Raw genomic sequence first — 23,428 nt, 5'->3', positions numbered from 1 at the left:
TGAGCTGTCATATAAAGGGGGGGCTCACGTTGCTGGCCCCATGCCCTGCCACGTCTCGGTTAGGGTCTCCCAGTGTCCCCCACAAACACCCAGCCATAGCTCATCCTCCACATCCGTGAGACAGAGGTTAGAGACAGATCGGACTGGTGGAGAAAACGTGTTTGTAATTGTTTGCGTTTACAGCGGGTGTGCCTTTTCCCCTTACTATCTCCTACACCTGTGCCAATCATACAAGCCCGACAGTGCAGGAGGCCTTCGGCCCATCGAGTCTGTACCTGCTCTCTGTAAGAGCACCCTCTCTAGACACTCACCTCCACCCTATCACCGCAACCCAGTAACCCCACCTAACCTTTTGGACACTAAGGGCAATTTATCACGGCCAATCCACCTAACCACTTTGGACTGCGTGAGGAAACCGGAGCACCCGGAAGAAACCCAGGCAGACAAGGGAGAACGTGTGACTCCGCACAGTCATCCGAGGCTGGAATTGAACCCGGGTCACCGATGCTGTGACGTATCAGTGCTAACCACTGTGCCCTTGCCACCAACTTAAGTGTCATCTATCTTTCTACTCTTTCGTGGTGTACTGCGCCTTCTAAGTGTTACCCCAGACAGGGCATCAATAGTGAAGCCAGCCTGCTACGTGTCTGTGCCTGTCCTGTGATGCCTTTGGCGGCTGTCCCCTGGAAGGTCTGGACGGAACTGGTCAACTTTCAGGTGTTCTGCCCGCTGCTCATCAGTGTCAGGTGGGGGGGGGGGGGGGGGGGTATTCGGAAGTGCTGCGGCGTTCCAGCACCTCCCCTGCTGGAAGCACCGACAAGGGTCCCATCACTTCCTCCTCCATCGGGGTGCACTATGGCCCCCAGGCTACTCCATGGGGCAGTGGTTAGGCCGGAGTGACTCCGGAGGCTCCTGGGCTGCAGTCCTGGAGGCCCACCTCAATGCCCTCAACCATGGAGCACGGAGACTGGGACACGCTCCCTCAATGAGTCAGACATGTTCCTCTATTCCTGCGAGAGGTCCCTCTGGGCCTAGCCAAGGTCAGTCTGCACCCAACCAATGCTTTTGATGCCCTCAACCATGACTCTTTGTAACTGGGCCAAGCTCTGGAGCAGCAATGTCCATGTGCGACAGGACATGTCGCGTGTGACTGAGCTCAGTCCTGTACCTCAGCCATGGACAACACAAGCCTTGGACGCCTGACCCATTGCTCTGACGTCTTGCCCCACCGTGGACGCCATCCTTTCAGTCTTCATCCCAAGCGCTGTTGATTTGGGCGGCCTCGAGTCTCCGCCCCACCCTGGGGAAGAGGGATTCTCTCCTCTTCTCAATGCATTCGGTCAATCCAGGACTCTGGGAGCTGGACTGCATTCAGCCATCTTCTTGGGATGCCAGTCTGTGGGGAGTGGAGCATTTAAAGGTTGCTCCAGCTTAGAACATAGAACAGTACAGCACAGAACAGGCCCTTCGGCCCTCAATGTTGTGCCGAGCCATGATCACCCTACTCAAACCCACGTATCCACCCTATACCCAAAACCCAACAACCCCCCCCCCCCATTAACCTTACTTTTATTAGGACACTACGGGCAATTTATCATGGCCAATCCACCTAACCCGCACATCTTTGGACTGTGGGAGGAAACCGGAGCACCCGGAGGAAACCCACGCACACACGGGGAGGATGTGCAGACTCCACACAGACAGTGACCCAGCCGGGAATCGAAACTGGAGTCAATGGGAATTGGGGGAAGGTCTCAGCTTCCAAATGTTTCTCAGGTCCTAGGGCAAGCCATGTGCAGCTGTTTCCTCCCAATATAAAGGTCAGATGTGAGGATGTTTACTGATGATTTGCACAATGTTCAGTTTCGTTTGCATCTCACCAGGTGCTGTATGTGGAAGTTGCAGCAAGACCTGGACAATATCCAGGCTTGGGCTGACAAAATGACAAGTTAGATATGTGTAGTAGCAGTAATCTTTATTGTCACAAGCAAGCTTACACTGCAATGAAGTTACTGTGAAAAGCCCCTAGTCGCCACATTCCGGTGCCTGTTCGGGTACACAGAGGGAGAATTCAGAATGTCCTATTCACCTAACAGCATGTCTTTCAGGACTTGTGGGAGGAAACTGGAGCACCCGGAGGAAACCCACGCACACACGGGGAGAACGTGCAGACTCCACACAGACAGTGACCCAAGCTGGGAATCGATCCTGGGACCCTGGTGCTGTGAAGCAACAGTGCTAACCACTGTGCTACCGTGCTGCCCAGCACATCTGCCACAAGTGTGAGGCAGAAATCATCTCCAATGAGAGAATCTAAGCAACACCCCTTGACATTCAATGTGATTACCATCGCAGAATCCTCCACTATTAACATCCCCGGAGTTACCAACGACCAGAAACTGGACTGGGTCAACCGTGTAAATAATGTGGCTCCAAAAACAGGTCAGAGGATGGGAACTGCGTAGAGAGTAACTCACCTCCAGGGTCCCAAAGTCTGTCCACCCTCTATGAGGAACGTGCCTGGATGAGGGCAGAACTAACAACATTCGTGAAGCTCGACACATCCAGCACAAAGCAGTCCGCCTGATCGGCACTCCATCTACCACCGAACCAAACCTGAAACATCTCCCAACTGGAAGGACAAGGTCAGCAGATACCTGTGACCCCACCACCTGGAGGTTCCCCTCCAGGTCACTCACCATCCTGACTGGGAAATATATCACCGTTCCTTCACTGGGTCAAAACATGGAACTCCCTCCCCAACAGCTCTAATAATAATAATCTTTATTAGTGTTTGTGGGTGTAGCTACACCACATGGACTTCAGCTGTTGAAGAAGGCAGCTCACCATCACCTTCTGGAGGGCAAATAGGAATGGGCAATAAATGCTGCCCGGATTCCATGAAAGAATATCACACGCGCATGCACAAAGACGCACACACCCCTTCCCCACCCTGCCCCCAGATGCAACAGAACATACTGTGGAAGAGCAGCCTTACCAGGTAGTGCTTTTCAAAGGTCTCCACAGATGACAGTGCTTCATTCAGTGTCTTGTAGGGGCTTTGTGGGCTATTTGCTGGAAGAGAGCACAGGGAGAAATGTCAGTGTTTAGAGTAGATCAAAAAAAAAAGACCAACTGCATCCAAATGTTTACAGATCTTTCACACGGAGATAATCATAAGAACATAAGAACTAGGAGCAGGAGTAGGCCATCTGGCCCCTCGAGCCTGCTCCGCCATTCAATTAGATCATGGCTGATCTTTTGTGGACTCATCCATTGATAATCATCACAAGTAGGCTTCAATGAAGTTACTGTGAAAAGCCCCTAGTCGCCACATTCCGGCGCCTGTTCGGAGAGGCTGGGACCGGAATCGAACCGTGCTGCTGGCCTGCCTTGGTCTGCTTTAAAAGCCCCATTGCAGTGTCCAAGCAGTTTTTGATGGGGACAGTGTAGAGGGAGCTTTACTTTGTATCTAACCCCGTGCTGTACCTGTCATAGAATTTACAGTGCAGAAGGAGGCCATTCGGCCCATCGAGTTTGCACTGGCTCTTGGAAAGAGCACCCTACCCAAGGTCAACACCTCCACCCTATCCCCATAACCCAGTATCCCCACCCAACACGAAGGGCAATTTTGGACACGGTGGGCAATTTATCATGGAAATTAGCAAACGTGACACCACTGTTTAAAAAAGGAGGTTGGCAGAGAGCGGGTAATTATAGGCCAGTGAGCTTAACTTGTTGGATGCTTCACTGGGCAAGGAATTCCATTATCCACCTAACTTGCACATCTTTGGACTGTGGGAGGAAACCCGGAGCACCCGGAGGAAACCCACGCACACACGGGGAGAACGTGCAGACTCCGCACAGATAGTGATCCAAGCCGGGAATCGAACCTGGGACCTTGGAGCTGTGAAGCAACGGTGCTAACCACTGTGCTACCGCTCCGCCCTGGCAATCAAGCTGTTCCCCACGCAGAACAATTCCACTCGATTTTGTAAATCCCTTTCAGTGCTCAGTTTTGTTGCAGTAACATAAATCTGGAGCAGAGATCATTTCATTAGCTGTCCCTCGATTTGAGGATATCTACTCAGGGACACGAGGTTCTGCCATGGTTCTTCATGTGATTGAACAGGCTGATTCTAGACCTGCAAAGCCGTGGGCACATGAAACAGGACTTCCCACAAGGCATTGAGATCCCGAGGGCAGGATTTGCTTCGTTTTGTTTCCTTCTCTGCCGCTCTGCCTCATCGTTAAGGACACTGGGGCTCAAAGTGTGAAGCAGCTTGATGGAGAGGTTGTTACCATTTTGGACAATTGCAGCAATCTCCTCCCAGTCATCAATGTCAATGCTGTCACACACCAAGGAGAGCTTCACACCGTCTTTGATGTGTTTCCTTCAGTTCCTCTGGCACATTGACCATTTGAGAGTTGATAAAACAGGGCCTGCTCGGGAGATGGTTGACGGCCAACCAGACACGGTGTCCAGTCCGTCAGAGTGACTTTGCAGGAGTGTTACCCGAATGCTGGTGGAACTGGCTTCGAGAAGGATACCAGTGTTTTGTTCAATTATCCTCCCACTGAATCTGGAGGATTTGCTGATGGAATTTCTCCAGCAATCATACGTGTTGCTGAGACACAGTCCAGGTCTCACTGCAGCACAGGACTGTGGCGATAAAACGGATCTGTACACTTGGACTTTTGTGGACTTGTGGAAGTTTTTGTTGTGAAACACTCGCTGCTGTAGTTTGTGGAGGTTTGAGCTGAAGCAGCCGATCTGCTGTTGGATCCCCTTGTCAATGGCGGATTTCTGAGAATGCATGGGAAGAGTTCAACATCTTCCAGAGTCTCTCCTTCAATAGAAGTCCGCATTGTAATACTTTGCTGATCAGCTCTAGGTTGATGTCTGAGTTTTGGCAACAATCGAGGTTCTTCTTTGTAAAATTGAAGAGATCGAGAGTGGTTTTCCAATCTGGTGCCAAGTGGGCAATGACACTGCAATCATCCCCAAACTGTGGATCATGTCTGTCTGTGATGATCACTTTAGTTTCGGCAGGGTGGCGGCTGAGGTTAAAGAGTTTTCAAACTCTAATACTGACACCAGAGGGCATTGATTATTTGAATGGGTGTAAATTGAGAGAGGTGAATACTCAGCGATATCTTGGTGTCCTCGTGCACCAGTCACTGAAAGTAAGCGCGCAGGTACAGCAGGCAGTAAAGAAAGTAACTGGCATGTTGGTCTTCATAGCGAGAGGATTTGAGTATAGGAATAGAGATGTTTCACTGCAATTGTTTAGGGCATTGGTGAGGCCACACCTGGAGTATTGTGTGTAGTTTTGGTGTCCTTATCTGAGGAAGGATGTTCTTGCTATGGAGGGAGAGCAGAGAAGGTTTACCTGACTGATTCCTGGGATGGTGGGACTGTCATATGAGGAGAGACTAAATCGGTTGGGATTATATTCATTGGAGTTTAGAAGAGTGAGAGGGGATCTCAGAGAAACTTACAAAATTTTAACAGGATTAGACAGGGTAGATTCAGAAAGAATGTTCCCGATAGTGGGGAGTCCAGAACTAGGGGTCCTAGTTTGAGGATAAGGGTAAACCTTTAGGACTGAGGTGAGGAGAAATTTCTTCACCCAGAGAGTGGTGAATCTGTGGAATCCACTATTACGAAAAGTAATTGTGACCAAAACGTTGTGAAATTTCATAAAGGAATTAGATACAGCTCTTGGGGGTGAAGGAATCGAGGGATATGGGGGGGAGGCAGGATCAAGGTATTGAACCATGATCATAATGAATGGCAGAGCTGGTTTGAAGTGCCGAATGGCCTCATTATATCCCCCTCACCATTGAGGTGACAGTATTGCTAATCAGTAAGACTACTCCACACCCTCTACCATCTTCCCCATCTCTCGTAAACTTTACAACCAGGGATATTCCGTTCCCAGTCTCGACCATCCAGCAGCCATGTCTCTGTAACAGCGACTACATCAGAATCTTCAACTTGCATTGGGACCTGCAACTCATTGTAAGTTTATTGCTTACACTCTGTGCATTTGTATATAGAACTCTTCATTGGGCTACACCCCCTAACCTGTCCCTCAGCACTGATGTTTTAGTTGCTTGTTTATTATTTTTCTCTTTTGGTTTAACCAGTATACATCTTGTAATTTTGCCATTAGCTGCAGTTCCTGAGGTTGGGTTCCTGACCAGTTCTTTACTCACTGCTCTGCTACTTGTTTTTGGAACTGTACGGAGTTCTCCTAAGGTCTTAAGAGAGGTGGCTAATGAGATAGTAGATGTGTTGGTGTTAATTTTCCAAAATTCATTAGATTCCGGAGAGGTTCCATCAGACTGGAAAGTAGCAAATGTAACTCTTCTTTTCAAGAAGGGAGAGAGGCAGAAACAGGAAACTATCAGCCAGTTAGCTTGTCACCTGTCGTGGGGAAGGTGCTAGAATCGATCATTAAAGGGGTTTTAGCTGAGAGAAACACAAGGTAATTGGGAAGAATCAACATGGCTTTGTTAAAGAGAAATCATGTTTAACCAATTTATTGGAGGTTTTTGAAGGAGTAACATGTGCTGTGGATAAAGGGGAGTCTGTAGACGTACTGTACTTGGATTTCCAGAAAGCATTTCGTAAGATGGCACTTCAAAGGATATTGCAGAAAATAACAATAATTTTTTATTAGTGTCAAAAGTAGGCTTACATTAACACTGCAATGAATGTGAAAATCCTGTAGTCGCCACACTCAGGCGCCTGTTCGGGTACACCGAGGGAGAATTCAGAATGTCCAATTCACCAAACAGCACGTCTTTAAGGACTTATGGGGGAAACCGAGGGAAACCCACGCAGACACGGGGAGAACGTGCAGACTCCGCATAGACAGTGACCCAAGCCTGGAATCGAACCTGGGTCCATGGCGTTGTGAAGCAACAGTGCTACCCACTGTGGTACCATGCCACCCTAGAATAGAAGCTTATGGTGTAGGGGCTAACGTATTAGGCTGGACAGAACACTGGTTGCTGGCAGAAACCAGTGAGTAGGGATAAATGGATCTTCTTCCGATTGGCAGGTTGTGACAAGTGGACACCCACAGGTGTCTGTGCTAGTGCCTCGACCTTTTACAACTTGCATCAATGACTTAAGCGAGGGGAGTGAAGGCACGGGAAGTAAATTTGCAACCGACACAAAGAGAAGTAGGAAAGTATGTTGTGAAGAGGACATGTGGAGTTTGCAGATGGGTACAGATAGATTGAGTGAGTGGCAGAAATCTGGCAGATGGAATACAATGTGGGGAAGTGTGAAGTTGTTCACTTTGGCAGGTAGAATAAAAAAGCAGAGTGTTACTTAAAGGGAGAACGGCTGCAGAATTCTTTTTTATAAAAATTTGTGTACCCAATTCATTTTTTCCAATTAAGGGGCAATTTAGTGTGGCCAATCCACCTAGCCTGCACGTTTTTGGGTTGTTGGGGCGAAACCCACACAAACACGGGGAGAATGTGCAAACTCCACACGGACAGTGACCCAAAGCCGGGATCGAACCTGGGACCTCAGCGCCGTGAGGCTGCAGGGATAACCCACTGCGCCACCGTGCTGTCCAGGCTGTAGAATTCTGAGGTGCAGAGGGATCTAGGTATTCCCGTGCATGAGTCGCAAAAAGTTAGCATAAGAAATAGAAGCAAAATTAGACCACACGGCCCATGTCATGACATGCAGACATACAGAATAGGACATAACCAATGAGCAGTCAAGACACCCAGAGGTGACACTACCACAAGGGGGCAATACACACCCATACAAGGACAGGGCACATATGTTCTGTCTCTTTCCACAGGCGACACTTAGAGAGTAGGACAGGGGCAGATCAGAAGCACCACACCCACCACATGGCTTGGAGCAGACTGGTTAGTTAAACTAAGTTACTATAGCAAGATTAGCAGGAGAGTCAAACTCAGAGAACTGTGCTAATGGTTCAATAAATCACATTGAACTTACTTCAAAGTCTGGAGTATCTTTTGGTTAAAGCTGCATCGAGTTGCAGACTGTGTTATCCCAGAGTACATAACACATGGTACCAGTAATGCCTGTTGAATCTATATAGTTCAACTCATCAAGATCCGTGACTACCAGCAACAGCACTCAGGCAAGATGATCGAGATTCTGGGTCCTCAGCAGCTCAGGTACCACGGCAATCTCAGTGCCAACTGGCGTGCAATGAAGCAGAGATTTGAGATTTACATGGTAGCATCCGACCTAGATGGTGTGGCTGATGGAGGAGATAGATCTTCGACTCACCATTGCGGGTGAAAGTGCAGCAGAAATCTTCAATTCCTTCAAGTACTCCAAGGGGCAGGACAAGAGAGACTTCCAGACAGAGCTGGACAAGTTTGAAAACTACTGCGAGGTGAACACAACAGAAATCGGTAAAACTGGCGCCTATACTCACCACGAGGCAAAGGTAGGCTAGCAACAGAAGCAAACGGCAATTTTGATTGGCAGCCATCTTGCGCAAGGAGCTGCACATGCGCAGTTCCCGAGAAGACGCGATCTGGTAAACCAGTGTTTTGCGCATGCGCGAGAAGCCGCGCATGCGCAGTTCTGAAAAACGCGCACAGTAAAGTCCGTTTGCGCATGAGCGAGAAGCCGCACACGCGCAGTTGCGCTAAGGACGCACAGTAAAGGAAAAGCGATCGGCGCATGTGCAATCCATTCCTACGTTCTACGTCACAAGCGTCATGACGTCAGAGACCCTGGACCACGCCCACTTAAAGGGGAAAGCCAGAAAACACAATTCTTTCACCTGGAACGACAGCACAATGCCTGAACTTCGACCAGTAGCTGAAAGTAACCTCCACAGCAAGCAGTTAGCACTGCACTAAGAGATGATTTCGTCCTTGAAGACTACGACTCAGGCGGTGATTTCATCATTGGACGTGGCAACCTCAGTCCTAGATCCGAACCGCGAGATGTGTTGTACAGTGAAGAATCCGACACAGACATGGAAGAGTTCTTCGGATTTGAGGATCCTCAGCCCAGCATAGACATCCCGACCCATGTGTACAGGATTCTGCTGCGGCCTGACGCCAAGAGGCAGAGAGCGGTACTAGCCCACAGAGAGCGGCCTGACGCCAGAGAGCGGTACTAGCCCACAGAGAGCGGCCTGACGCCAGAGAGCGGTACTAGCCCACAGAGAGCGGCCTGACGCCAAGAGGCAGAGAGCGGTACTAGCCCACAGAGAGCGGCCTGACGCCAGAGAGCGGTACTAGCCCACAGAGAGCGGCCTGACGCCAGAGAGCGGTACTAGCCCACAGAGAGCGGCCTGACGCCAGAGAGCGGTACTAGCCCACAGAGAGCGGCCTGACGCCAGAGAGCGGTACTAGCCCACAGAGAGCGGCCTGACGCCAGAGAGCGGTACTAGCCCACAGAGAGCGGCCTGACGCCAGAGAGCGGTACTAGCCCACAGAGAGCGGCCTGACGCCAGAGAGCGGTACTAGCCCACAGAGAGCGGCCTGACGCCAGAGAGCAGTACAAGCCCACAGAGAGCGGCCTGACGCCAGAGAGCAGTACAAGCCCACAGAGAGCGGCCTGACACCAAGAGGCAGAGAGCGGTACTAGCCCACAGAGAGCGGCCTGACGCCAGAGAGCAGTACAAGCCCACAGAGAGCGGCCTGATGCCAAGAGGCAGAGAGCGGTACTAGCCCACAGAGAGCGGCCTGACGCCAAGAGTGGTCCATGCATCACGAAGAGTCCCTGACTCCACACAGAGAGTGGTCCACACACCACAAAGAGGCCTCACCTCCACACAGAAAGCGATGACAGACTCCACAGCGAGACCACTGCACGACTCCACACAGGGAACAATGCCAGACTCCACACAGAGAGCGATACAAGCCTCCAGTGAGCTCGTTGACAGACTCCACAATGGAAGCAACACAAGACTCCAGAGCGCAGTCCTTGCATGAACAAGACCATGAAGGTCTAGCAACCAGCAGCAGACGATGCAAGTCTGCCACGCTCAAGTGCACAGCAAGACGACTATGACAGCCTACCACACTCATGTGAACAACAAAAAGACTATGAGTCTACCCAGATTATTTGAGCCACCAGAAGACTCTTGACAGTCTACCCAGCTCATTTAACCGATAAGAAGACACTGAAAGTCTACCCACTGTCTGTGCGACAAGTGACAAAGGCATCACAATTCCCATACAGGATGTGCGACATCTCAGCGAGACTGACAGATCTCTGCTAGTATGTACAGAGGCACTCGACAATCAAAGTGAGGCTACTAGTGACTCCAGTGACACACGTTAATTCAAACGTCATCGACTCGAGCCTCTCCACAAGAACCTGAAATGACTCCAGAAGGGGAGCATCAAGAAACCAAAGATGATTCCAGTGAACCGGACATGACTCAAGACAGGGAGCGCCGAGGAATCAGAGACGAAATGCTCAATGAAACAGCAGATGCCACAAAGGACATTGACACAAGTAACTTTGTGAAAGACTCGAATTCTCCACTCGGAATGGTCATTGAGTGCAACAAACACAACAAAACCTACAAAAACAACACAGACAACAAGAAGCGTACCAAAGGCACCAACGTCAACAACAAGCACGACAAAACCAACAACACTGGAACAACGAATGGTACGATATGGTACAACTCAGCCAATGCAGGACACTGTGACAGCACAGCTCAAGTCAATGGCAAGTGTGCAGACATACCATGGCATGATAATGCAGCTTACAAATTCACGTTTGCTACACTACAAACAAGCAGACCAGCTTTCAAGGTAGCTGACATATGGCATCAATACCGCAAACACAGACACCAGTCCAGGTCAGGCAGTAAAGATGACATCAGGAATCGCTACCACAAGCATCGAAAAAAAGAGAGTCCAAATTAGACAACGACGTGATTTGACCACTTGAACACCTCCTGATGACTTCTTGGTTACGTAAACACCAGGACACTGACGGCGTTCACAAGGGAATGACAACATCGACACTTCCAAAACAGCAGAAGAAAGCCACTCGACCTTGTAAATTCATGAACTTTGGACTCATAACTATTATTTGGTATTGTATAATCCTCAATGTCATCATAACTATTCTTTGACCTTGTATCGTCATCACAGTCATCATAACTTGTACATGTCATCACTTATTTACCTGTCTTTGTTCAATTTTTCTTTAACACTACAGAAAATATGTAAAAAGGGGGATGTAGTGATATGCATCACTGCAAATACACACGGGGTTAATGTGAATACACCATAACTAAGTAGACACTAGAGGGAGCACCAGAGACATCATGACATGCAGACATACAGCTAATGAACACATAGAATTGGACACGACCAATGGGCAGTCAAGACACCCAGAGGTGACACTACCACAAGGGGCCATTACACAACCCATATATAGGACAGGGCACACATGCTCTGTCTCTTTCCACAGGCGACACTTGGAGAGTAGGACAGGGGCAGATCAGAAGCATCACACCCACCACGTGGCTTAGAGCAGACTGGTTAGTCAGACTGAGTTACTATAGCAAGATTAGCAGGAGGGTCGAACTCATAGAGAACTGTGCTAATGGTTCAATAAATCACATTGGACTTACTTCAAAGTCTGGAGTATCTTTTGGTCAAAGCTGCATCGAGCTGCAGCCTGTGTTATCCCAGAGTACATAACACAACACTATCTATCTCTGTCTTAAAGAAACTCAGTGATTTTAGGTATGCAGGTACCACAAGAAGGATAATCAAATGCTGTTCCCCTGTATTACACGAGGAATTGAATGTAACAGTAAGGATATTATTCTTCAGTTATACTGGGCATTGATTTTTTTATTTTTTAAATTTAGATTACCCAATTATTTTTTCCAATTAAGGGGCAATTTAGTGTAGCCAATCCACCTACTCGGCACATTTTTGTGGGTTGTGGGGGCGAAACGCACGCAGACACGGGGAGAATGTGCAAACTCCACATGGACAGTGACCCAGAGCCGGGATTCGAACCTGGGACCTCAGCGGCGTGAGGCGGTTGTGCTAACCACTAGGCCACCGTGCTGCCCTATACTGGGCATTGATGAGACCACATGTCGACTACTGTGTGCAGCTTTGGTCACTTTATTTAAGGAAGGATGAAAATGCCTTGGAGACAGTGCAGGGGTTTATTAGATTGATACCCGGAATGAGTGGGTTGTCTAATGAGGAAAGGTTGGACAGACCGGGACTGTATCCACTGGAGTTGAGAAGAGTGAGGGTGGGTTGATTGAAGGATATCAGACCCTGGACAAGGTGGAGGTGGAAAGGACGTTTCCTCTTGTGGCTGAGTCCAGAACTAGAGGACACAGTTTTAAAATTAGGAGCCTCCCTTTTCAGACAGAGATGAGAAGGCGGCAAAGTCACTGAATATGTTTTAAAGCGGAGGCAGATAGATTCTTGTTGGGAAAGAGGAGTAGATGGAAATGTGCAATTCGAAACATAAACAGATTAGCAATAATCTTATTGAATGATGGAGCAGGCTTGAGGGGCCGAATGGTTACTTCTGCTCCTAGTTTGTAAGTTTGTGTGGAGGGGGTGCTTCTGAACAGAATTGTACAGCTTCTGGGTAAGAATGTGAAAGATTGCATCCACAGTGAGCCAGGGTCCATCTGTCGGTGCTAAATGACTGCTCAGGGAATTTAATGTGAAAGAGGTGCTTAGAAAGTGTGTGGAATTTTAGTGCTAAAGTACTACACATCCTGATTGAGCTGCCATGATTAGTGAAAAGGAATGAAACGGTGCAGATTGCCAGTTACCAGTCTCAGGACGTTCCGCTCCCAGACCTGCCAAAACATCCACTGTCCTTTTCAGATCTTCAGAATCGGGTCCTTTGTTCGAGATCAGACCGCACAGGTAGCCCAGTGACTTCAGCTGGCGGGGTTAGAAAGTGAGGAGATGTTACTGAAGAGCAGGCCAGTACACACACACACACACACACAGACACACAGACACACAGACACACAGACACACAGACACACAGACACACAGACACACAGACACACAGACACACACACACAGACACACACAGACAGACACAGACACAAACCCCACACAACTGTGTCAAAGAACCCCCCCCCCAGTGCAATTCAAATAACTGTACTGCCAGGGATCCAAATAATCCCCTCCCACTTCAAGGGAAAATAATAATAATCTTTATTAGTGTCACAAATAGGCTTACATCAACACTGCAATGACGTTACTTACTGTGAAAAGCCCCTAGTCGTCACATTCGAGCGCCTGTTCGGGTACACAGAGGGAGAATTCAGAATGTCCAATTCACCTACGCAGACACAGGGAGAACGTGCAGACTCCGCACAGAGAGTGACCCAAGCCGGAAATTGAACCCAGCTTCCTGGTGCCATGAAGCAACAGTGCTAACCACTGTGCTACCGTGCTGCCCATTTCAGACAAAGCATTAATTTGCTTCCAAACCCTCCCACCCAGCCAGCCCCCCTCACCAAACCCTCCCACCGCCCCACCCACCCACTCTCTCCGTCAACAAACTCTCTTACAAACTTAGAAACAAGAGGAGTAAGCCATTTGGCCCTTCGAGCCTGATCCACCATTCAATATGATTATGGCCAATCCTCTACCCCAACACCACACTCCCGCTCTCCCCATACCCCTGGACACCTTTAGAATCTAGAAATCTATTTCTTTCCTTGTGAAATATATCCACTAGCTTGGCCTCCGCAGCTTTCCGTGGTGGAGAATTCCACAGGTTCACCACCGAGTGAAGAGGTTCCTCCTCATCTCAGTTCACAATGGTCTGTTCGTATCCTGAGTCTCTGGCCCCTTGTTCTAGACCCCCCCCCCCCCCCCCCCCCCCGCCAGAGGAAACAACATCTCTGCATCCACTCTGTGCAGCCCTGTCAGTGAGATCCCCTCTCTAGCTTCTAAACCCCAGTGAACACAGGCCCAGTGGGCCCAAACCCTCCTAATAAGACAATCCTGACATCCCAGGAATCAGTCTGGTGAACCTTTGCTGCACAGACCCAAACTCCACACAATCCTCCAGCTGTGGTCTCACCAAGGCCCTGTACAGCTGCAGTAAGACCTCCACTCGAGTCCTCTTGCAATGAAGGCCAACAAACCATTTACCATCCGAACTGCTTGCTGCATGTTTGCTTTTAGTGACTGGTGTACAAGGACACCCAGGTCCCTCTGTATATCAACATTTCCCAATCTATCGCCATTTAAATAATACTCTGCTCTTCTGGTTTTCCTACTGACGTGAATAACTGTACAGGCATCCCCGTTACATGTTGCATCTGCCATGTATCTGCCCACTCACTCAACTTGTCTAAATCCCCTTGAAGCCCATTAATAGACATATGGATGAAAATGGAATAGTGTAGGTCAGATAGGCTTCAGATGGTTTCACAGGTCGGCGCAACATCGAGGGCCGAAGGGCCCGTACTGCGCTGTAATGTTCTATGTTCTAACACCCTCCTTACCACTCTCAATTCTACCGAGTTTTGTGTAGTCAGCAAAGTTGGAAATATTATGTTTGATTTCTTTATCCAAATCATTGATTTATATTATGAATAACTGGGGTTCAAGCAGTGGTCCCTGCAGGACCCCACTAGTCACTGCCTGCAAACTCAAAACAGACCCATTTGTTCCGACTGTTTCCTGTCTGTGAATCAATTCTCAATCTACTAATATATTCAACTTAATTCCAGGTGCTTTAATTTTGCTCACTAACCTCTTTTGTGGAACTTTATCAAAAGCTGTCTGAAAATCCAAATACACCATATCAACTGGTTCACCCTTATTTATTCCACTAGTTTCATCCTCAATAAACTCCAAAAGATTTGTCAAACATGATTTCCCTTTCCAAAACCCATAGTGAGTTTGTCATTAATACTATAGACGTGTCCTGTTATCAAATCCTTTATAATAGACTAAAGCATTTTCCCTGCTCCTGATGTTAGTCTAACCGGTCTTCAATGGCCTGTTTACCCCCTCCCTCCTTTTTTAAACAGCGGGGTTACATTTGTCACCCTCCAATCTGCTGGGGCTGTTCCAGAATCCACAGAACACATCCACTATATCATGCCCACCTCCTGTGGTGCCCTGGGATGTTGATTATCAGACGCTGGGAGGTCGATTCTCAGACGCTGGGAGGTCGATTCTCAGACGCTGGGAGGTCGATTCTCAGACGCTGGGAGGTCGATTCTCAGACGCTGGGAGGTCGATTCTCAGACGCTGGGAGGTCGATTCTCAGACGCTGGGAGGTCGATTCTCAGACGCTGGGAGGTCGATTCTCAGACGCTGGGAGGTCGATTCTCAGACGCTGGGAGGTCGATTCTCAGGTGCTGGGGGTTTAACTGCTTTCAATCGGCACCACTTTCTTTCAGTAATACTGATTTCCTTCACTTCTCACTAACTCCTCGGTTACATGCATTTCTGGGAAGTTAATTGCATCGTCCGCCGTGAAGATAGAACTAAGTTCCTCCCGGTCACCCCCATCCTCCCACCCATTAACCCTGCCTCCCCGCCATCTCATCACCCCCCCCCCCACCCCCCCCCCCCCCCCCCGACCCTCTCACACGCTCAACCCCACCCAGTCTCCCACCCCCTCACCAACCCCGGTCATCCAACCAGCTCACCCCCGCACGGTCTCCCACCCGCTCACCCACCCACCAGGCCCTCCCACCCCTCCCACTCACCCCTGCCTGGCCCTCCCACCCCCTCACCAGGCCCTCCCACCCTCACCCACCCCTCCCACTCACCCCCGCCTGACCCTCCCACCCCCTCACCCACCCTCACCCCCGCCCAGCCCTCCCACCCCCTCACCCCTCCCACCCCCGCCCAGCCCTCCCACCCCCTCACCCCTCCCACCCTCTCACTCCCGCCCAGCCCTCCCACCCCCTCACCCACCCAGCCCTCTAACCCCCTCACCCACCTGTCCCTCCCCCCACCCTCTCACCCCCGTCAGGCCCGCTCACCCCCCCCCCCCCCCCCCCCCCCGGGCCCTCCCACCCCCTCACCCCCGGCCCTCTGACCCCCCCCCCAAACCATGCACGGCCCTCCCACCCCCGCCTGGCCCTCACCCCCCCTTGACACATGGTCACCCCACGCCCTCCACACTCCGGCCCGGTCACACCCTCCTCCCTCCCATGCGGTCATGCCCACCCTGTCACCCACCCACCTATTGTCACTGCCCCAGGTTACTCTCCAGGGGTCCCGTGGCCTCCTCCTTTCCCAATCTGCCTGGGTTTGGGATACAGACCGAGATCAAGTTCTCTTCTGCTCCCTTTGTCCTGATGGATGTTCACAGGAGGAGTGAGCGTGGGAAACAGAGGCACAGTCTGCGTTCCAGCACAATGTCGGGGCTTCCATAAAGGACGTTACTGAACGAGATGGGTTTTCATGATATTCGGGGGGTTTTATGATTATGAATATTAATGAGACTAGCTTTTTGTTCCTGATGTATTAAATTTAAACTTCCCTGGGCGCGGTAGGTGACAGGATTTGTCCTGGACTTTGGCTCCTTAGTCCAGGCCGCTGGATTCCTAGAACAGGATTTTCACCACTGAGCCTGTGTTCCTTACCCTGATGTACAGAATGCCCCCTCATCAGTGTTTAATCTGTATCAAGGGTTAATTCATATTCTTTATGCCAATTTAGATCATTTCAGTATCTGGCTGCCACACATGTTCACGGCGGAACCCAGCTCACCACTCACTCAGATACCTTTTCTGTAGCATAGCTCCAAAGCCCAACCGTGTGGCAGGAATTATTCTCCAGCTCAGCTGCATCACAACAGCCTTCAATTCTCTGCAGGACCTCAAGGCAGCTCAGGAAGACCCAGCAATCCAGGGCTCCAACTGGGACCGACACCTGAACAGGAAACAGACAAGTGATCAAATTTATTTATCTCTAACCCCGTGCTGTACCTGTCCTGGGAGTGTTTGATGGGGACAGTGTAGAGGGAGCTTTACTCTGTATCTAACCCCGTGCTGTACCTGTCCTGGGAGTGTTTGATGGGGACAGTGTAGAGGGAGCTTTACTCTGTATCTAACCCTGTGCTGTACCTGTCCTGGGAGTGTTTGATGGGGACAGTGTAGAGGGAGCTTTACTCTGTATCGAACCCCGTGCTGTACCTGTCCTGGGAGTGTTTGATGGGGACAGTGTAGAGGGAGCTTTACTCTGTATCTAACCCTGTGCTGTACCTGTCCTGGGAGTGTTTGATGGGGACAGTGTAGAGGGAGCTTTACTCTGTATCGAACCCCGTGCTGTACCTGTCCTGGGAGTGTTTGATGGGGACAGTGTAGAGGGAGCTTTACTCTGTATCTAACCCTGTGCTGTACCTGTCCTGGGAGTGTTTGATGGGGACAGTGTAGAGGGAGCTTTACTCTGTATCTAACCCCGTGCTGTACCTGTCCTGGGAGTGTTTGATGGGGACAGTGTAGAGGGAGCTTTACTCTGTATCTAACCCCGTGCTGTACCTGTCCTGGGAGTGTTTGATGGGGACAGTGTAGATGGAGCTTTACTCTGTATCTAACCCCGTGCTGTACCTGTCATAGAATTTACAGTGCAGAAGGAGGCCATTCGGCCCATCGCGTTTGCACTGGCTCTTGGAAAGAGCACCCTACCCAAGGTCAACACCTCCACCCTATCCCCATAACCCAGTAACCCCACCCAACACGAAGGGCAATTTTGGACACGCAGGGCAATTTATCATGGAAATTAGCAAACGTGACACCACTGTTTAAAAAAGGAGGTTGGCAGAGAGCGGGTAATTATAGGCCAGTGAGCTTAACTTGTTGGATGCTTCACTGGGCAAGGAATTCCATTATCCACCTAACTTGCACAACTTCGGACTGTGGGAGGAAACCGGAGCACCCGGAGGAAACCCACGCACACACGGGGAGAACGTGCAGACTCTGCACAGACAGTGACCCAAGCCGGGAATTGAACCTGGGACCTTGGAGCAGGGAAGCGATTGTGCTATCCACAATGCTACCGTGATGCCCTGGGAGTGTTTGATGGGGAAGGGTGTACTTGGATTGTAACAGAGATTCACTGGACTGCTTCCTGAGATGAGAGTAATGTCCTTTGAGGAGTGTTTGAGTAAACTAGGATTATATTCCAGAGTAGTGAGAAAAATTGAAACAGTCTGCAGTGTTTTAAGGATTAGAGAAGGATCAGGTAAAGACTGAGAAATGTTTCCTATTACTGGGTAATTTTAAATTCCATCTAGAAGGACAAGAGCAGCAGATACCTGGGAACCCCACCACCTGGAGGTTCCCCTCCAAGTCACTCACCACACTGACTGGGAAATATATCACCGCTCCCTCACTGTCACTGGGACAACATCCTGGAACTCCCTCCCTAACAGCACAGTGGGTGTACCTACACATGCGGGATTGAAGCGGTTCAAGAAGGCAGCTCACCACCACCTTCTGAAGGGCTATTAGGGTGTGGAATAAATGTTGGCATAACCAGCCACGCCCATATTCTGTGAAAAACATTGAATCTGATCAGCCCTGATCTTTCTGAATTTTGGAGGTGAATAAGATTTCATTGGCAGGAGAGAAGTTGTGTGCAACATATACATGGTGTACATGAACCTCTCCCCAGCAAAAGGAAGGACGGTAGAAAGAGGGAAAATCGACCGTGGATATCTAAGAAAATAAGGGAGAGTGTCACATTGAAGGAAAAAGCATACAAAGTGGCAAAGGTTAGTGGGAGACTAGAGGACTGGGAAATCTTTAGGGGGCAACAGAAAGCTACTAAAAAAGCTATAAAGAAGAGTGAGATAGAGTACGAGAGTAAACTTGCTCAGAATATAAAAACAGACAGTAAAAGTTTCTACAAATATATAAAACGAAAAAGAGTGGCTAAGGTAAACATTGGTCCTTTAGAGGATGAGAAGGGAGTTTTAATAATGGGAAATGAGGAAATGGCTGAGGAACTGAACAGGTTTTTTGGGTCGGTCTTCACAGTGGAAGACACAAATAACATGCCAGCGACTGATAGAAATGAGGCTATGACAGGTGAGGACCTTGAGAGGATTGTTATCACTAAGGAGGTAGTGATGGGCAAGCTAATGGGGCTAAAGGTAGACAAGTCTCCTGGCCCTGGTGGAATGCATCCCAGAGTGCTAAAAGAGATGGCTAGGGAAATTGCAAATGCACTAGTGATAATTTACCAAAATTCACTAGACTCTGGGGTGGTCCCAGCAGATTGGAAATTAGCAAACGTGACACCACTGTTTAAAAAAGGAGGTTGGCAGAGAGCGGGTAATTATAGGCCAGTGAGCTTAACTTGTTGGATGCTTCACTGGGCAAGGAATTCCATAGATTCACAACCCTTTGGGTGAAGAAGTTCCTCCTAAACTCAGTCCTAAATCTACTTCACCTTACTTTGGAGCTATGCCCCCTAGTTCTGCTTTCACCCGCCAGTGGAAACAACCTGCCCGCATCTATCCTATCTATTCCCTTCATAATTTTATATGTTTCTATAAGATCCCCCCCGCATCCTTCTAAATTCCGAGTACAGTCCCAGTCTAATCCAACCCCTTCAATTGTGGCATTAACCTAGTGAATCTCCTCTGCACACCCTCCAGTGCCAGTACGTCCTTTCTCAAGTAAGGAGACCAAAACTGAACACAATACTCCAGGTGTGGCCGCACTAACACCTTATACAATTGCAACATAACCTCCCTAGTCTTAAACTCCATCCCTCTAGCAATGAAGGACAAGACTCCATTTGCCTTCTTAATCACCTTTTGCACCTGTAAACCAACTTTTTGCGACTCATGCACTAGCACACCCAGGTCTCTCTGCACAGCGGCATGCTTTAATATTTTATCATTTAAATAATAATCCTGTTTGCTGTTATTCCTACCAAAATGGATAACCTCACATTTGTCAACATTGTATCCCATTTGCCAGACCCTAGCCCATTCACTTAACCTATCCAAATCCCTCTGCAGACTTAGTTATGCTGAGAGGTTATGCTGCAATTATTCAGGTGTTAGTGAGGCCACACCTGGAATATTGTGTTCAGTTTTGGTCTCCTTACTTGAGAAAGGGAAGATGCTGGAATCTATCATCAAGGAAGAAATAGCGAGGCATCTGGATAGAAATTGTCCCATTGGGCAGACGCAGCATGGGTTCATAAAGGGCAGGTCGTGCCTAACTAATTTAGTAGAATTTTTTGAGGACATTACCAGTGCAGTAGATAACGGGGATCCAACGGATGTGGTATATCTGGATTTCCAGAAAGCCTTTGACAAGGTGCCACACAAAAGGTTGCTGCATAAGATAGAGATGCATGGCATTAAGGGTAAAGTAGTAGCATGGATAGAGGATTGGTTAATTAATAGAAAGCAAAGAGTGGGGATTAATGGGTGTTTCTCTGGTTGGCAATCAGTAGCTAGCGGTGTCCCTCAGGGATCAGTGTTGACAATTTACATAGATGATTTGGAGTTGGGGACCAAGGGCAATGTGTCCAAGTTTGCAGACAACACTAAGATGAGTGGTAAAGCAAAAAGTGCAGAGGATACTGGAAGTCTGCAGAGGGATTTGGATAGGTTAAGTGAATTGGCTAGGGTCTGGCAGATGGAATACAATGTTGACAAATGTGAGGTTATCCATTTTGGTAGGAATAACAGCAAACAGGATTATTATTTAAACAATAAAATATTAAAACATGCTGCTGTACAGAGACACCTGGGTGTGCTAGTGCATGAGTCGCAGGTGTAACAGGTGATTAAGAAGGCAAATGGAAATTTGTCCGTCATTGCTAGAGGGATGGAGTTTAAGACTAGGGAGGTTATGTTGCAATTGTATACGGTGTTAGTGAGGCCACACCTGGAGTATTGTGTTCAGTTTTGGTCTCCTTACTTAAGAAAGAAACATTTAAAATTATGAAGTGAATAGTTAGGATTGATGCGGACAGGTTGTTTCCACTGGCGGGTAAAAGCAGAACTAGGGGGCATAGCCTCAAAATAAGGGGAAGTAGATTTAGGACTGAGTTTATGAGGAACTTCTTCACCCAAAGGGTTGTGAATATATGGAATTCCTTGCCCAGTGAAGCAGTAGAGGCTCCTTCATTAAATGTTTTAAGGTAAAGATAGATAGTATTTTGAAGAATAAAGGGATTAAGGGTTATGGTGTTCGGGCCGGAAAGTGGAGCTGAGTCCTACAAAGATCAGCCATGATCTAATTGAGTGGCAGAGCAGGCTCGAGGGGCCAGATGGCCTACTCCTGCTCCTAGTTCTTATGTTTCCCAGTCACCTGTTCAACTCAGCAGTGTTACAGACAGGATGGGGAAATCTCCTGCCTTTAATAAAGGATCCATCTCCTTGAATGAAAGCTCATTCCCCTGATGGGTTGGAAAGGAATTGGAGTGAGGTTTCCACTGTGCCTTACCTCCAGCAGCTTCAGCTCCTGGACACAGTTGTGTAAGAGCTCGAGGGCACGCTGCGCCACCTCCCACGGCCTCTGCAGGAAGACAAGCAGTGTGCACTGCCTGGAGAACAGGTAGCTGCGCAGGTCCAGGAGTGTGGCCTTGTTCTTCTGGATCAGTTCCCTCTTCTCCATGTCGATTGGTTTGCGAAGGATCAGCCCATTCCAGTTCTGAACCGGCTGGCAGAATGAAGTCAGCCAATTGGCTCCATCTTAAAAAGGGAAGAGCAGGAAACATCAGATTGGCACAGATTTCGAAAGCTACCCACATTGGGGGTTCGCACACACACACACCAGGGGCTGGTTTAGCTCACTCACTCGGCTAAATCGCTGGCTTTTAAAGCAGACCAAGGCAGGCCAGCAGCACGGTTTGATTCCCGTACCAGCCTCCCCGGACAGGCGCCGGAATGTGGCGACTAGGGGCTTTTCACAGTAACTTCAGACAAACCCAGATCTGCTCCTTAGTTAACTGGGGAAAGACGGATTGACATTTACCTCCAGCACCATAGTTGACTACGTATTGTGTAAAGAGCGCATCAAGTTCATCGTATTGTACCAAAGCATCCTCAAACTGCTGCAACATCTCAAACACAAAGGCCAACTCCTCCTGCAATCAGAGAGACAAAAACAATGTCAGCACACTCAGACACACAGGGAGGGCGGCAGATGAGTGAGCGAGGGGGCGAGAGAGGAAGGCAGAGTAACGAGCAGGCGGGTTAGGGAGGCGGAGAAGCGAGTGAACAGGCGAGGGAGGGAGGTGGAGTAACGAGCGAGCAAAGCGATGGAGAAAGCAGGGGGGGGCGGCGAGGGAGGCGGAGGAGCGAGGGGGGTCGGGGGGGACGAGGGAGGTGGAGGGGTGAGGGGGGGGCAAGGGAGGTGGAGGAGCGAGAGGAGGGCGAGGGTGGGGATGAGGGGAGGGATGCGGAGGGAGGTGGAGGAGCGAGAGGGAGTGAGGGGGGGGGGGGGCGAAGGGTGGGGGGCGCGAAGGGGGGGGGACGAGGGGGGCGGCCAGCCAGACACTGAAATGAAATGAAAATGAAAATCGCTGATTGTCACGAGTAGGTTTGAAGTTACTGTGAAAAACCCCTAGTCTCCACATTCCGGCACCTGTTCGGGGAGACTGGTACGGGAATCGATCCGTGCTGCTGGACTGCTTGGTCTGCTTTAAAAGCCAGCGATTTAGCTGAGTGAGCTAAACCAGCTGGACACTGGGTCAGGGTGCGGCTCCCAGCTGGGCACTGGGTCAGGGTGCGGCTCCCAGCTGGGCACTGGGTCAGGGTGCGGACACTGGGTCAGGGTGCGGCTCCCAGCTGGGCACTGGGTCAGGGTGCGGGCACTGGGTCAGGGTGCGGACACTGGGTCAGGGTGCGGCTCCCAGCCCGGCACTGGGTCAGGGTGAGGCTCCCACCTGGACACTGGGTCACGGTGCGGCTCCCAGCCCGGCACTGGGTCAGGGTGAGGCTCCCACCTGGACACTGGGTCAGGGTGCGGCTCCCAGCTGGACACTGGGTCACGGTGCGGCTCCCAGCCCGACACTGGGTCAGGGTGCGGACACTGGGTCAGGGTGCGGCTCCCAGCTGGACACTGGGTCAGGGTGCGGCTCCCAGCTGGGCACTGGGTCAGGGTGCGGCTCCCAGCTGGACACTGGGTCAGGGTGCGGACACTGGGTCACGGTGCGGCTCCCAGCTGGGCACTGGGTCAGGGTGCGGACACTGGGTCAGGGTGCGGACACTGGGTCAGGGTGCGGACACTGGGTCAGGGTGCGGACACTGGGTCAGGGTGCGGACACTGGGTCAGGGTGCGGACACTGGGTCACGGTGCGGCTCCCAGCTGGACACTGGGTCACGGTGCGGCTCCCAGCTGGACACTGGGTCAGGGTGCGGACACTGGGTCAGGGTGCGGCTCCCAGCTGGACACTGGGTCACGGTGCGGCTCCCAGCTGGACACTG

At 50.0% G+C, this 23,428-nt stretch overlaps 1 protein-coding gene across 1 annotated transcript in view; it reads right to left on the bottom strand.

Annotated features, from left to right (window-relative positions):
* The window catches only part of trappc10 (trafficking protein particle complex 10), an 81,569-nt gene extending 59,461 nt beyond the window's left edge, over positions 1–22,108 (bottom strand). The window contains exons 1-5 of the mRNA XM_038801309.1: positions 21,975–22,108; positions 21,444–21,691; positions 16,756–16,902; positions 12,810–12,924; positions 2,999–3,075 (exon numbers count right to left, since the gene is read on the bottom strand). Coding sequence (XP_038657237.1) covers positions 2,999–3,075; positions 12,810–12,924; positions 16,756–16,902; positions 21,444–21,691; positions 21,975–22,062 — 675 coding nt within the window. The 5' untranslated portion in view covers positions 22,063–22,108. The remainder of the gene's footprint in view (positions 1–2,998; positions 3,076–12,809; positions 12,925–16,755; positions 16,903–21,443; positions 21,692–21,974) is intronic.
* Between the last annotated feature and the right edge of the window lie 1,320 nt (positions 22,109–23,428).

The sequence above is a fragment of the Scyliorhinus canicula genome, chromosome 7 (genome assembly GCF_902713615.1).
Source record: "Scyliorhinus canicula chromosome 7, sScyCan1.1, whole genome shotgun sequence".
NCBI classification, from domain to species: domain Eukaryota; kingdom Metazoa; phylum Chordata; class Chondrichthyes; order Carcharhiniformes; family Scyliorhinidae; genus Scyliorhinus; species Scyliorhinus canicula.
Note: the sequence above shows the minus strand (reverse complement) of the source record. Positions and strands in the feature narration are given on the sequence as shown.